The sequence below is a fragment of the Pteropus vampyrus genome, unplaced genomic scaffold, assembly GCF_000151845.1.
Source record: "Pteropus vampyrus isolate Shadow unplaced genomic scaffold, Pvam_2.0 Scaffold87, whole genome shotgun sequence".
Classification (NCBI taxonomy): domain Eukaryota; kingdom Metazoa; phylum Chordata; class Mammalia; order Chiroptera; family Pteropodidae; genus Pteropus; species Pteropus vampyrus.
In genome coordinates, this window is record NW_011888868.1 from 6,629,187 (window position 1) to 6,646,387 (window position 17,201).

The 17,201-nt window shown below is 33.0% G+C and overlaps 1 protein-coding gene and 1 pseudogene across 2 annotated transcripts in view; one reads left to right on the top strand and one right to left on the bottom strand.

Moving 5' to 3' along the window:
• Positions 1-17,201, bottom strand: part of WDR33 (WD repeat domain 33) — an 82,681-nt gene that overhangs the window by 39,436 nt on the left and 26,044 nt on the right. For both annotated transcript variants that reach the window (XM_011363665.2, XM_023532670.1), the window contains exons 3-7: positions 16,755-16,823; positions 16,063-16,167; positions 13,811-13,906; positions 13,475-13,626; positions 11,699-11,796 (exon numbers count right to left, since the gene is read on the bottom strand). In XM_011363665.2, coding sequence (XP_011361967.1) covers positions 11,699-11,796; positions 13,475-13,626; positions 13,811-13,906; positions 16,063-16,167; positions 16,755-16,823 — 520 coding nt within the window. The remainder of the gene's footprint in view (positions 1-11,698; positions 11,797-13,474; positions 13,627-13,810; positions 13,907-16,062; positions 16,168-16,754; positions 16,824-17,201) is intronic.
• LOC111742178 lies at positions 2,110-2,228 on the top strand (annotated as a pseudogene).

Genomic DNA, 17,201 nt, shown 5'->3' on the forward strand with positions numbered 1-17,201 from the left:
ACTGAAATTGTTAGGGCACAGGAAAAGCCTATCTAGCCAAGTTGATTAGACTGAGCAGGAGTTCATCAAGAGTCATTTCAATCAAAGGCTTGCTCAAGTATATGGACTATACCCAGATTCAGTTCTTTAAAACAAAGACTTCAGAAAATAACAATAATAAAGCCAAAGGTATAAGGAAAAGGTGGAAGAGGTTTTTCTGTTGTTTTTTTTTTTTTAAACAATACATACTAGAAAATCTGGATAATAGGTTAGCTGTGAGAAGGAAATGAAACAAAATTTTCATATGTACTCTATCATGGAAAGATATTTTTATTGTGCAAAATCTCATATTGCAGCTGAATGTTATTTTTGAAATATTAACCACATCCGGATAGAGGTAGAAAAACCAAGAATGTCAACTTAGAGCAAACAAGTTTCTACAATACAAACAAATCTACTACAGACACTACAATGAGCATTTTGTCAAAAAATCTACTTTAACACTAATCTATAACTATACATAAAATATATATTTTTTTAACACTAATCTATAACTATACATTTACCACAAAAGTTAAAAACTAGAAGTTGTGAAGAACTTGAGGGGAGTCATAATAAAAAAGAAGCCCCTTTCTTCCCCAAACGAAAGGCAAAAATACCTTTTTAACTGTCAACTATGAAATCAGCTTAAAAAAAAAAAACCTTTGGGAAAAAAATGACCCATTACCTACCTTCCAGATAAAACTGGAAGATTTTAACATCTAGGGAATGTAGACACAGGGTAAGGATATGCCAGTTTTCCAAGTGCGTATTGTGTCTTTCCTGGCCCTGGGAGATTAAGTTTGGAGCTTCAGTCTGAGATCTCAAACATGTAAGTCACTGTCCTCAAAGGTACACCATTTATTAAGGGACCTGCATGTATGATGTTTGGTTGAGAGAGAAAACATTTCATCACCACTGCCCTCTATCTTTGTAGCACATAAAGTGTTGCATGTATTACAATCTGATTTCTCTTGTTAGGCATTACACTTAAGTTTCATGGATCATGAAAATTGGTTACTCAGCAAGTAGAAGGAGCAATGATTTAAACAGCTTCTGATGCCATCATGCATCTTGTACCAGATATGATGCATCACGCATCAAAATCATGACTTAAGGATAATAACGAAAACCTGTTTTTTAACATTTAAAAACTTCTTCAAAGACAACAGATATTATACCAAGTAATGTCGGTGTAACTTACAGTATGAAAAGGAAGTCTCGGGTCACCCTGAGTCCATGTAGTGAATGAGGTATTAATATTTTAGGAAAAAATAGGCTAAATATTAATATGTTACATTTTATAATAGGTTTTACAGTCTTTCACCTGTATTTGCATTAGGGCATTAGAAGTAATCCAATAAAAAGCCTGGCCTTTCCAAGCAATCTGATATCCTCTGTAAATCTCTTCTAAATTTTTAAAGAAATATAGATTTATTGCCTGGTGAATTTTTGCACGTTTAATTCATGATGAAGAAAATTATCACAATGCTGTCAAATCTTTTTAGCCTAGACCTCAATAACTGCCAAATCTTATCATTTACATGATCACAGTCCTTGGCACGTCTTCTCCAAGACTGAAACTCCCTCTACCATTCTGAGTCTTTCAAATACCATATCATCTCATGGCCTTTACTCTCTAATATTCAGTTCCTAAATCAGAACTGTCTTCATATTTCCTTCCCCACTGTGGGAGGCCAGATGTTTTTGTTTTGTTTTGTTTTTTAACAAATATATAAAGGAAATATAAAAAAAAACAACCACAGTTAAAAGTTAATTCAAAAATTTAAAGTATTTCATAGTAGCTGATTTAATGATTTCTCTGCTAGAATTTAATAAACCAAATAAAATGCCTAGCAAATATTCTTGAAAGATTTTTGTTTTAACAAACATTTTATTTTTACCCAAAAGACCCTCAGTAATTTACACTGGCACATTTAAAATATTAAATCTGTAAAACTAAAAATGTTCTCAAAAAACAGATTGATAATGTAGTTAAAAAGAATACAAATGGATAGTTTCCATAAATTTCTGAAAACTAAATGATCTGATTTGACCATTAAAAAGAAATACATAAAATATTATTAACACGTCTACGGCCATGCCACCTCGAACGTGCCCAATCTCGTCTGATCTCAGAAGCTAAGCAGGGTCAGGCCTGGTTAGTACTTGGATGGGAGACCACATAGGAAGACCAAGCACTGTAGGTGTTAAAAATTTAAAAAAGAAATAAATAAATTTTAAAAAAATATATTAACACATAACTTTGAAGTATTTATTTAACATTTAGGGCCTACATAAAGAACATTAAAACTGGGCACTGTTCCATATGACCTTAAGAAAGAAGGATAGTTTAAGTTTTGAAATTACTAAACTTACCATGCTCTTTAATTACTAACAGCCCCTCACAATCATTTCATCAGTCAAGCCTGTATCTGCTACATCCTACCGAAGGGTTTTAGCTTCCAGCCTGCAACAAACTCCACCAAAACCTTGGCAATAGAACAGGTTAGGTTACACCCACCCAGTCTGCTGACAGCTGGCCAATTTGATGGGATGGGGACAGAGGGTTTTTACAAGGCTCAAACAGGTAACATTAGATGGCTATATTTAAGTCTTGTCTATTTTGACAAAAAATACATAGAATACACTTTCCCCAAGAGCCCTAACTTACTGCTGGTTACGTTACTCATCAAAGATGACAAAGAGAAATGACATTTTGCCAGAGCTATCACTAGCCCATGCAACTTTATTACTAAATGGAATTAGAAATTTATTATTATGACTAAATTTGGTTAATAGGAAAAAAACTGTTCTTTATCCCCAGCGAAAAATAAATGCTATCCTTATGACAAAGCCTGGACCAGTGTGCTGTAGTGTGATGAGCTGTGAAGACTATTGATTTTCAGTGTATTCAGCATTCCTGTTCACCATGATACCTGGCCATATCTGAAAAAATTAAAGAACTAGGGAATTATTGGAAATGCTGTTTAAGGGACGAAGCCATGTCTTATGAATTATATCAGCAAAAGAACTAAGCACAGTACCCTGACCACAAAGGGAAATCACTGAACATTTGATTCACCTAACAATTAAAATTAAATCTTTAAATGCCTCCATATGAGATCTCATAAAGGTCAATTCTAAGTGCTGAATTTTTTACATTGGAAAACATTAGAAAATCATGACAACTTTGCTTAAACAAGTGGTCATTATTTATACGCTACATGTAATAACTAATGACAATGGATGAAAAATATTTAAATGAAAAAGTAAAATATATTTCTGAAATAACCATTTTTGTCCTTAAAAAGGCCAAATATAAGGAAACAGCTCTAAAATTAGCTTTGAAAATGACAATACTAGCTGACATTGATTGAATGCTCTTTAAGGTACTAGTTAAATGCTTCTCACATATTAACCAAATTAATTCTCACAACTCAGTAAGGTCAGTAAATTATTAATTCCCTTTATACAGTAATGTGACTTGTCCCAGTGTCATACGGCTGGCTGCTAAGAGCTAAAATTGTGACTAACAACCAGCTCCCAGCTACCCATGACTGTAATAATAGGTAATACTATTTCTTTATATATTGACTTTTGTTGTGTTGCTTTTAAAAGCAGAAAACTAGTAAATGAAGCTAATTAGAAAAAAGTAAGCTTATTTTCAAAAGAGCACCAAGGCAAATCAATGAAAGGAAATTAAGACAGCTCTACACAAAGGAAAGTGAGATGATAAAAACACAAAACAACAAAATAAACTTGAAGAACAGTAGAGAAAAGAAAAAAAATAATGAAAGTATTTTTGAAAGTCTAAACTATCTAATAAAAGGCTTAGGTGAGAAATAGGCATAAAGGAATCTTTAGACTGTTGAAAACATTCTGTACCTTGATCTAAATGGTAGTGACAAGGGTGTATAAATATGAAAACACATCATATTGTACATTAATATTTCTGTACTTTACTGTATATACTGTGTATAACTTAAAAGTATAAATATTTTAAAATATTTTTTAAAAGATTATGGTGGTTTTGAGGCTCTTTTCACTACTTCAAACAACAGGGTTATAATAAAATGATCTTGTCTCAATAAAAAAAAAACTTTGGATAAGTTGGTAATAATATATCCTATCCACTTAACCTTTTGTAATGTGTCCACATGTTCGACTTTCAGATTTTTAAGTCTGCCCTAAAACATAAAACTACAGCTAACAGACAACTTAATCTAGGTTAATTATTATTAAATCAAACCATTCGTCTGAAAAGGGAATATCTTCTACAGTTTGCCTGACAGTTGACAAACTAACCATGGCACAATTTCAGCAAAGGGAAGCCTAAAGCTCACACACAACAGCCCATTCTCTTATCTTTCTACAGGAACAAACTTCTGTAATTAAATCCAGATACAATGTTCTATCTATACCCTCCCTATTCCTATATACAATTAAACTCATATACAATTAATCCAATTCTTTCATACAAAGTCCTTTATATACACAAAAATGACTAAACTTAAGTGTCCCTCATCCAAACTGCAAATTAAACTTCCCTTTACTCTTCTCATGATTTCCAGATCCTTCTCCATTCTGATCATCTTCCTTCTATAATTAAATGCCACCATTCTAAACATCCATTTTTACTAAGTGGGGGAGGGCATGAGACCTCAAGAATTCATACTCATCATCTAAAACCCACCATCATTTTTTATATGAACTCTCATAAATCAATCTAATAAACTCCAGATTGAGGTTGAAACCTAAGTAGAGAACTTTACATTTATTTCTATTTAAAATTTTACATATTTTCTACTCATAAAGTTAAACATCTTAATATTATCTTGAATCCTGACATCTGGAGAATTTGTAGTCTTGAATCACCTATAAATGTGCAAGGCAAGCCATCTTGATTAATACAAAATGTTAAAAAGAACAGAAGCCAGGTAAAGGTCCTACAACACTCTGAATACTTGCCTCAAAGGTAACAAACATCCAATGAATTTACTTTGAAAATGACCTTTCAATCATGCAGTTATAATGCCATGATTCTCTACCATGATCCAAAGATTAGTTCAAAAGATTGCCTATAGTTTGGCTACAGTCTCCTTGACCCCTTCCAGTAATTCTATAAATATAGGGTTGTTTTAACATGACTTATTCCAAATACTGGTTCTCAGATGGAAGCAGTAATGTCCCTTAATGAGCATTTTGTAAAGATTTTTATTCTCTGAGCCTGTATGCGTGTGCACTGGCACCTTTTAAAGTTTTATGTACAGCAGTAATTATCAATAAAATTCATTTCAGAAGAGCAGACATTACAAACGATCATTAGAAAAAGCATTCATTAGGCTTAACAGGACCAAGAACTCCTGCTTAATCTTTGATGACTGCTGGCATCACAGATTACTTTCATTTAATGATATATAAAAATTTCTGTTAGAAACAAAATATTGAGATCCCTGGCATGGAGTTTCTAGAACTCACCTTTGTACTCCTTGGTTCTGCATTCATGTTGATTTCTCTCAATATCTCCTAATTGTTTTAATGTGGCAGAATATGTATAATTTCTACCTTTGAAAAACAAACCTGGAAATTGAGTGGGAATTTCCCACAACTTTTGACAGGCAAAGGGAGATGGTGATGCTAGATGTAGAGAATGCTCAAGGTTCGACTTTGGAATAGATAACTTAAAAAGGAGAAAAATACATAAAAATATGTACACAGTCCCAAAACAGCAACATCTTAGCTACTTTTTAAGCTATGTATCGTACACTGGAACTTTACATGACATCAGTACTTTTGCCAGTTCAGAACTACAGACAAGGGGCATGCAGTAGTCAGGGGAGGGCTATAATAAAGCAGTGCACTGGGCTGTGGAGAAGCTCTACAATCCTTGCCCAAAGGCACCACAGGCCCCCCTTCCTGGTGTTCCCTAGAAACACATTATTTAAAAACATCGGCAAGTTAATACAGATAGAATTCACAGTGCTAATCCAAGTTACATGTACAAGGTAAAGTTCTAAGAGAACTATATTGAAGTATATTCAAGGGTAAAAAAACACAGAGAGGGCTCAGCAGATTGGCTTTAAGAGACTTCATTCTGCTTTGAGGAGAAATTAAGAAAGCAATTGTAGAGAAGGATAAATGACCTAGAAATTACCATTTCTTCCTTTAAACAGAAATTCTAATTCTGGTCTTTTTATAACTGAAGTGATCACAGAATTATAGGTACTTCTTAGAAATTCCTGAAATATGATTTAAATCAAACTTCGAAATGGTTTTCTGATATATCATAAAAAAGTAAAGGGAAAAAGTGCCAAAAAAAATCTGTTGTGTACTTAACTTCCCTTTTGATGATACCATGTTTTAATCATACACTTTTATTAAAGGACCTACCCACTAACAAGCAAAAGCCTATTATATATTTATCAAATTTTATCATCTTTCCAAAGCTCTGAATTTTAACTTTAAAAACTATCAAAGACTGATTAGCTGGGAAGCTCTACAATAGAACAGCAAATGGAAATTTAAGTCTCACTCAAAATAAATTAAGCAAACAATTATATTTAACAAACGCTCTTTCTGAAAATCAGCTGCCTAAATTATTAATCACAATAATCTGTTACTGTCAAAAAACTGCAATCCTTATATAAAGAGTGTCTGGGAATTGTTCTTGACTCAAAACTGAACATGACTACAACAGTGTGCAGCTCTGCCATTCCAAAAAAGCCACAAATCTTTTTTCAACAAGTTTTGCCATATTACATACAATACTTAAAACAAGTATAGAGATAAAAAGAGGAAAGCCCAATATAAAAATCTACCTATAAAAATGTGAATGCAGCATATAAAATGAGTATTTCAGGACCTTACTACACTAATTTCTTCAAATAATGGACTTTAGAAGTAAATAGTAAGTCATTTTCCCTCTCATAATATGCTCAGATAATTATTTACACAGGAGAACCTACTATAACCCACTCTTTTTAGGAGAGCAGAGGGAAAACAGCCTTAAATAAACTCTTCCTCAAAATATATTCCCCAGAGAGAAAATAGGTGCCCCTATGTAAAATGGGTCCACATGGTTGGCTGGTTGATTAAATGAGATGAGCGTGAAGTGCTTTTAATTTTAAAACATACCATGTTGCTGGAAGGAGTTATTCTGTTATAGGCTATTTTAAAGAAAGCTGAATGTTTCTGGTTTTCATCTTGGAGAGAATAGAGAAGATTTTATGGAATGTTTTGTAAAACAATAACTTAGGTCCTTTCATAAACTACGTAGTTTGCCAATTTTACTTTAGTAAGTTAAATTATTTCCAATAAAAAGCATCACAGACTTTGGGAAGTTAGACTTTGTAAACATGTCCTCACATGGTTCAAACACACACTGCTCAATCAAAAGATCTTTGCAGAGGGAGTTGATCTCATTTATTAAAAACCACAATCATATGCAACCAGGAAAGGATATACAGGGACTTATCAAAAGTACTAATAATGTTCTTTTTCTTAAGCTCTTATGTACTCAGGGGTTCATTTCCTCTCCATGAGTGCTATATTTGAAAACTGAAAACAGATCTTAACCTCCTGAATAAGTCTAACGTCTTATGTCCGTGTTCTATTTGTATAACCTAGTATGTACCTTATAACCCATTTGCAGTTTGAACTACTCATTGTGATTAAATTTTTGTTAAATGTCATACACTGAAAACCTATAACCTGTATGAATAATTTTAAAGAAGAATAGTAAAATGAACTTGAGTACCTAAATGAGCCCTCTACCCACACCCCTCTCCTCTTCTAAACACACTCTACTATTCTGTCATCATAGATCAGGAAAACATTGTTGATTATCAGACACCCATGCTGCTGTTACTTTTAAAATATAAAAGAGGCAGTTAACATAGTGGCTGAGAGTATGAATGAACTATGGAGCCAAACAACCTGGGTTCAAATCTTAGCTCCACCTCCTCTTATAAGATATATGACCTTGGGAAGGTGTACTTAACTTTTTTTTACCTTGGTTACTCATCTGTAAAATGTGAAACAAACATTTATCTCATAGGACTACTAGAAAGATTAAATAAAGTACTTAGAACATGGCTGATACATAGTAAGTATAATATGCAAGGTACTGTTGTTAAAATCATGAAGGTAAAACAAAATTCAAGTATGCTAAAACTTGGAGACTGAATTTTTTTAAAGAGTATTACATTTCTCACCAAAATTAACTTGGGTATTCTTACTGATTCCATATTTTCAACCCTCCTCATTTACATTTGAGCTAGCCATAAGTGATCTGCTTCTAACTCTACACTGATAAAACTACACCTGTAAAACTATCATGACTCCTCTTGTTATCCAAAGTCTTAAATTTGTGAAAATATTTTACATTTCCTACTAAACTTTAAGAAGCATGAATTTAGGAGTCATAACTTGTAAAAGCCTTCTTCTACCTATGGTATGGTAGCATGTATAACATGTGCTAATTAAATAAATTGATTTTAATGGGTTTATTTCACTTGGAGTCAAATACATAAACATCAGTGATCTAGAGGTGCATGTACTCCTGGCACTTAAATGTTATTTTAATCCCAGTCCAAATGTTGAGTGCTGTAATTCATACTAGAAAAGGGTACATGTGTATAAATTATAACTTGCATATGGGTAGACATATACATGGTTCTTCTCAATGCTACACTATATTCAATAAGTGTGTTTTTCCTACCTATGGACCAATCATCATGACTTTTTGAGTAGGAAGTCTCCTGACAATAGATCTATGCTCATTATAATCTTAAAAATACAGATTACTTTCTCTTGTGTAACTTATTCCTTTTTTAAGAAGCATAAGAACCACCTCAGGAGGAACACAAAAAGCAACTATAAATCCTGCACTTGACAGTATGGTAGTATGGCTTCTGGCATGCACAGGGATCCTATGTGCTTACAGCTGAAAGACTACATTGAAAAGACACACCAGCTATCTTTAAATATTCAAAGGGCTGCCATGTAGAAGAGAGTACAAGCTTAATTTTTCATGTTCCAGAAGGCAGAACAAGTTGTAAGAAAGCAGATCTGTGATATAAGGAAAGAACTTTCTGAAAATTAGAGCTATCTAAAATTGGAAAAGGGAATTGTGTGAGGTCATGAATACTCTATCACTAAAAGTGTTTGTGAACAGAAGACTGGTTTTTAGGAATGATGTTGAAAAGGTTTTTGATAAAGAGATCACATGATCACAAAGCTCTCCTTTAATTAAAATGTTCTTGGACTTTCTTAATACTCATCCCAAGTGATGGTCTGATGCACAACATTAACATGCTGCAGACATGCTTATCTGCTCAATGTTACAGTATACGTGGGATACATGAACGTCATTCCTTCATATACGGCAACTGACATTTCAGAGGTTGGAAGGTCCTATCCCTATTCGTTTGACATTGTGGAGTTCCACTATACCCTCATCCTCAACCCACCAAGTGAAGGACAGGAAAATTATAACAACATTGGTTTCATTATTTTATACTCATCTCTAAAATTCAGAAAATTTAGAAAAAGAAGGAATGACATAAAATGGATAATTGGAGTTTAATAACTTGTCTATTATACCACATCTGCTATTAGAACTACCGTGTGGGTGGTATAATTAATTTGGCTTAAAATAGTCATATACTCACTTAGATACTAAGAAAAAATCATAACTATAAAGGAAGTGAAATATTTTTAAAGCAAAAAACATGCATAAGCTAGAACATAAATCCTAAAAGTATAATGGAAGTTCATTATACTTTTGCACGTTTGCAATTTCCATAGTAAAAACTTAAAGAACTCCATACAAAAATTAAAATTCAACTTTTAATCAATATATCATAATATTGGTGTATTTTTTGTTATAGGCAGGACACGTAATGATTCAGCATCCACTTAACTCAATCCAAATTCACTTGGACTCAAATTTGAAAATATTTAACTGCTAGTTAATATCTCACATTCTCAATTTCCGAGAAAAAGTTCTTAAGCACTATTTATAAAGTTTCATTACCAAAATTTAGTAACACTTCATTTTATCTTGGGACTGAAAATATTATACAGATTTTTTTTTAATCCAAGATGCATAGTGGTTTTATATCCAACTTCACAGTTATTATAGTCCTAGCCCACTGTAAAATTGTTTTTGATAGAATTGCTTTTAATAAATAAAATTATTATTTCCTCTATACTTCTTAGGATTTCAAAGCCTAGAAAAAGTTGTTTATCTTATTTCTGTTTAACAGCTAAGACTTCTACTGATAGTGAAGAAAGATTCACCTTAGTGTAGCAGTGGCTAGGAGTCAAGTGATATGATTCTAGTCCTGGCTCTGAATTAATTTTACACTGAACGTATCATTTAAGATGTCTACATCATGGTACTCACCCATAAAACTCAGATTAGATGATTTCAAAGACTACATCTAGTTCTGAAGTTGTACAATATTATGACCTTCATAATGCATAGACTCCTTCAATATGATAGGTATTACAATACAGTACTATGGATGAATCCACACAAAATGTACAAGGTGAGGATGTTTAAGCAAATGTGATTAAAAGAAATACTAGCTTGAAGTATGGGTTAAATATCAAGAGCATTTATTTTCTCGTCTAGAAAGCATCAACACTATATGCTGCAAATAAAGTTCTAAAAAGCTTTAAGAAACTTATAATTCAACCAAGACAACTCTGCTGATTCTTCAACAGAAAAGGAAATTCTGAGTATGAATTTCTTGACACCCAATATCTGTAGCACCCATACTTCCACCCTGCATTTATGTGTCAGATGAAGCTGTAACTTTTATGGCATACTGAAATCAAGAGTATGGAGTAGAATGTACTCTTGGTTCAATCAGTGCAGGTTCAAATTAAGCACTGGAGAAAACTACCTTCCTAGTTAATAATAAACTAATAAGATTTCATTAGAAGTGTAAAAGTTTGTTTCAATGTTTGTATTGCATATATAAAACAATAATTTCCTAACTCTACCTACCACTGAATCCACATAAATGGTGTTGGTGTTGGTATTTCAAGAGCCCCAATTTACAAAGTCTAAAACTAAGCTAATCCAAGTAAAAATATAGATTTCTTCTGTAATATGGAGCAATTCACAGACATTAAACTATGAAATCAATAAAAATAAACAAGGAATCCCTCCAAAGTTTAGTAACAAATGGGCCATAGAGTACAAATGTCATACACTGAAAAACCACCAGCTTTCAGAAATAGCAATACTAAGAAGTATAGCTATTAATATCTCAGTTAATTCACATCGTTAAAAAACTGCTAGAAGAATGTGAGTTATCTAAATAATAGTGTCAGTGTATTGAAGAAAGGTGTCCTGGGTGCAAGACAAGAAAAGGAATATAGCCCTAAAAGATGCATACAGATAAGCAAGTAATTTGGGGGAAAGGGAAGAAGAATACCTGTATTTAATTATAGCTCAAAGAATTCAAAGATTATATTAGTAGTAAAAACCTACAAAATGATTATGAACCAGAGAGTTTGGGTTTCGTTGAAGGCCTGACTAAAGATGGTGTCTATGTTAAGAAAATTGAATGGAGATGTAAGTTGGCATTGTGGTATTGTGATGATTTAACCACAAATGCTTTCCCTATTTAAATATTCCAATCAGTACTGTTAGTACACATACCTCGGAGAATTCTTTCCTCATGGCAACGAAGAAAGTCCCAGATTCTAACAGTGCCGTCATCAGAGCATGTAGCAAATTTATTATCCGTGGGTGAGAAACTGTTACATGAAGACACACAGCAGGGGAAAGAAGTCAGCATTTAACAGATTATCTGTGCTTCTCAGACAGGGAAAAATAAAAACAGTGTGCTGCGTTATAAACAGAAGAGGGAAGTATCCAACAGTGAAGACGCCTTAAAGAGAATGTTGTCAGCTAACAATTCCATCTCATCAAAGGAAGAATAGAGCAGTTGCTTCTTATTTTCAATCATCACTATTCAGAGCACTTTACAAGTGTATTATTACTACTACTAATGCTATCCATGCTCCCCACAGTACAATATTTCCTACGCAACAACAGAAAACATGGAGCTGATTTAAGTGTAGAAACTAAATGAATTCTGTTTTTGCAATATTCCTGTAAACATATTTTAAATCACATGGGAATACTGCTCAAAAAGTTCGCATCAGCTTCTGCCTCTTTGTGAAATGATATACTGAAGAAATTTGGGCAAGTTAAAAGACTGGCTACTAAACGTTCCTACATATGATGTTTCTCATTTATTCAAAAGGCCTATGGAAAACTTACACCTTCCTGGCAAGCTATTCCATAAATGTTGCACCTTTTGATGAAAACTTTAATGTAGGGACATTTAGATTTGTGTTTAAAGCCTAAGAATCTGCTGCAAAGGAGAGAGCCATTATTTTCCTCCCTATGGTGAAAGACCATCAGGTTTCTTATCTAACTCTAAGAACTCCCTTTAACTTTAAAATCCTATGACTAAGAAAGGACCAACTGTGAAAACAATGTATGGGCAGGACACTCCAGCACAGTCTTTGCAGAAACATGTTTTTCAAACAACTTTTGTTAAGATTCTGAAAGTAGAAATGGTGACTGCCAGGGATGATGTTTCTATAAAGATGTCAACCTCCTACCACACATGGGTGGCACAACCATAAAGAATGCTGCTTAGCTTTATTCTGAGGCTGCAGCAATTCTTCAGGCTTGTTTTTCAAACTTTTGTTTTCCAGTTTTACTATACATATCTCATTGATATGCAAAAGTATACAACTGAAAATATTTTAAACTCCACTTATTATACATTTACATAACTGATGTTATCAACAGTGAATCAAAAGAAAGTCCTAGAGTCTTCTTGACAATAATCTGCTTACAGTTTCAAAGCTTGTAGAACCCATACATTAATCCATAAACGTTTGCCACATCCAGAGTTACTTGTGAGAGTTTTTTAGACCTACGATACTTTCCTTTGAAGTCGTGGCATAACCAAGCCAACCAGGTCTTCCCTTAAACTTTTCTTGTATTTTGTGTGAACTCTGAAAGTGTTTTCGGTAAGCTTTAGATTTTATTCAGTTGTATAATTAAAGACTGAATTCTTTATTTGGAATGAAATATTCTTGTCTTACACAGTAGGTAATAAAAAGGAATAACGTATACACATTATTAACCATAAATGAAAAGAGAAAACCAGTGCAAAATGCGGCAGACAATACATCTCTAACATATTGTAAAGGCTGATACCAGGACAACACTACTTCAGAAAGGTGCCAGAAAAATGGTGAATGTGTGAAAACAAAGAAAAATATTGTGTTTATAGAGTGCAGAAAGTTTCCCAGATTCTGACAGAGCCCATGCATTTCTGCACCCAGAATACACTCAGAGAATAATTTAACCATGACAATAGGGACTACAGAAAATGGTATATTGTGTATAAACCTGGCCTCTCTAATCGCCTCCTTATGTGCCTGGAACATCTTGACGTTGTTCATGTTCGACTGCCAATATTTCACATATCCTCCGTGGTCTGCTGTCAACATCCACATGTCATTATGTGACCAAGTCATGGCCCTCACTGGGCTATCGTGAGCCTGTAAAAACATAAAACATATGTAAACATTATATGCAAGAATATATGATAAAAGGCTTTAGAGCATATATTAACTCACAACAATGATTTGTTCAACTGTAAGTTTAAAATACCAATAAAGCTACTATGTCTTAAGTTCTTCACTGTACCACAGAAAGAAGCTACCATCTGAAGATTACTGTTACCTGTAATATTGTTTCAAAATTGAAAGTGAGTCCATTCCACAAAGTAAACTCTCCACTAGAAGCTCCAGTGACCAACCGTCTTCCTTCTGGAGTCCACTGGAGAAGAAAAAAAGACAGGTTATACAAGTCCACAAATTCTCAACCTTCATTTTTAAAACACAAAAAGTCTTTATTTATAAAATATCCAATAATCAACATTGAGTAGACAATACTAACTTTCACTTAAGTGTAGCTCACATTTATAAGCAAGTACTTTGTCAAAAAGAACTTATTAACAGTACAGGGAAAACTCTTACACTTTACATTATTAACTAAATTAAAAATAGTATGTGCATTATGAATACCTTGCTAAGTTACAAAGACCTACACACTCTAAAGAGTATTTCAAAACAAAATCTGCATAGGCCACATTTTCCTAAGATGCATGGCAGACTAACATAAGTAAGATGTCCAGTCACGAGAAAATCTCAAAGACTGAAGGATTTCATTTATTATAAAAACTAATGGACCAATTCAGGCAGAAAAGTTACCAGTGTTTTATGAAAACACAGCATAACAGTAAGTACACATTTAAGGATATCAAGGTTATTATTAAAGGTCTCCTCCATTCACAGTATCGAATAGTAACAAGTCTTACGTTGATCTCTCAGGAAAAAAAATATATAATAGTTTCCTAACACTATACCAATATTTTAATGTCACGATTTTCATATTGAAGGGAACCTGTAGCATGTGTAGCAACTCAAAACACATCATATTTTTCTTTTTATTTTCAAAAGTCTCTATGATAGATTACACACTCATTTTCCCCAGAAGATATAAATACATGAAATATCAATACAACAATCCTATTTTCCAAAATAAAACCTGTGACAAAGAGTTGAAAACTACAAGTGTGCTTATAGAAACAGCAGGATAATTTACATTAAATGAAGACTATTTGGTAAATTACACAGATATAGATGACAGTCTGGCTTTTCATCGCTTACCTGCAGATTATGATTTTTATTATGAATAAAATCCTCCTACTTTCCCAGTTTGTTTTCTGCTATGCATCCCAACCCAGTGAATACAACAGTCAACCAAACTGTAGACACAGGACCCAGTTTTTGTCTTAATACCCTGTAATTTGGACTATACTTCTACTATGTGCAAATTTCTCTTAAAACTTTATTAGCTTGAGGTAAAAAAGAAATTTACCCATTTAAGATATAGGATATAGAATGCTCAGATTTTATTCATTTCAAAAAAGGTTTTCTGTGTTAAGAGGATATTAAGATTAGCTGCACATCATACCCCCTCTTTACCAAATTCCATGGCAAATGAAATTATCCTACACACTGGTTGGTTCTACTAACACAAAAGACACTGAAATAAGTGTTTCTTTATTGATGTTTCTATTGCTTTAGGCCTCTAAAGCAAAAAGGAGGCCTCGGACTGACTGCAACATCTTTATGGAGCTCAAACCAGCATCTCTTCCAGCCCTTCTGAGTTCTCTATGCTGTCTATCACACTCCCTAATATCAGAGCGCTAATTTTGCTCATTTTCCACAGTGTTTGCTATTACTATCTTTTCTCTGTCCCATTGTTTTTTAAATTTTTATTTGCTCAACTTTGACTATTAGCTATCTGACATTTCTGGACCTGATATGTGCACTGTTTAACAAATCACAAAAAAGATGATTATATTATTACCTATAGGACTATTAACTGGATGCCTGGGAGACAGAGATGGAGCTTTTTACTGAAAACTCCTTCAAATTTCAATATTTTGAACCACATCCATGTACTATTTCAAAAGTATATTTTTAAAATTTCAGTGAAAATGTTTTGAATACCTACTATGTACCTTCGTGGGACTGACAGTGATGGTCTACCACTGGTCTTCAGCTCTTCTCAGGTATTTTCCTTCCTAATAACACCTTTTCATATACCTTGAGATGCTGCTTTCTAAACAGCAACAAAAGTATTCCTATTCAAAAGGAAGTCTGAGACATGTCAAAATATACAACTATGGCCAGCTCAGAAGGAATTCTATGAAAATTGCAACATGAAGAAAACAATCCAAAAGTAATATCTTACTAAAATGTGGATATAGTGGATGAGTATTTGAGAATAAAACTATTAGCAATACACTGATTTTTATCTCAGTTATACATTTAAAATAATGTTTAATTTTCTTTATTCTGTTAAATATATTTGCAGACTAATTCAGGATTAATTTTTCTAAAAATATCCAACAGAATACTTACTCTAACAACAAACACAGGACACTTTACTTTATTTGTTGATGTTCGAACAAATTTTGTTGTTACTGCATTCATAGGATTATTCAACATCCCTATAGGTGGGACGAGCTGTTAAAAAAAAAAAAAAAAAAGCATTTTAAGAACTCCTGATTATGCATAGGGCATAAACTAGAAACATGGCAAATGGCAAAGTTACTATTTCAACATTGAAAGACAAATTCAGGACTACATAGGACTTTCAAAAAACTATAATAATTACAATTCATCTATATTAATTAAGAAAACTGACAAACAGTAAAGTTAAATGCCAATTATTACTAAACAAACAACAAAATCAAGTACATTCCCCTAATTATATCTCAAAAATAACATGATTAAACATGTTCACAATAAGTTAAATTTAAAATTAACTTTCCTGTTATACAGACTTTGAGGCAGTGCTATCTTTTGTTGGACGCTGTTGCTTTAAGCCACAAATCAAAAGTTCACCCATCATTAGATTAAAAGGAAAATTTAAGTTGAGATAAAAAAATAACCCATGGTTTACACAGATACATTATCTCTTTAGGAATATTTTAATTATAAAAATGTAAAGATAAATATCCATGTTTGAATTTCAAATCACATATTTTTATGTTCAAATGTCCAAGCAAAGAGGTTGTATAGTAAGCTAGTACGACATATCTTATACTTACGTCATTATAATAACCTGCATCAGGCTGAATTGCCCGCATATCTCTCTGGTCTCTTTGCCATATTCTATTCTGTTAAAAATAAATTAATGAATCAATTGATATATGGTCTAATTGCATTCAACATGAAACTAAAGTAAATATTAACAAAATGTAAGCTGTTATTACATGGGGAAAAAACAGAATTAAAACTTTTGTTATGTCTTAAAACATACATAATAGTTGGTCTCTTATCCTACTGACATTGTTTAGAACTTCCCTCTTCTCTTTACTCACATTATTCCCAACCAATCATCCACGATGCTGCTGTTGACCCCGACACAATCTCACTGACCATATATACCTTAATAAAAGGAAAAAGGTAAGGGGTACAGAGACATTCCCAATTCTTTCAAAATCCTCAGCACTAAACAATTCTTCATATCTTGCCCTTGATTTTCTTAATTCCTC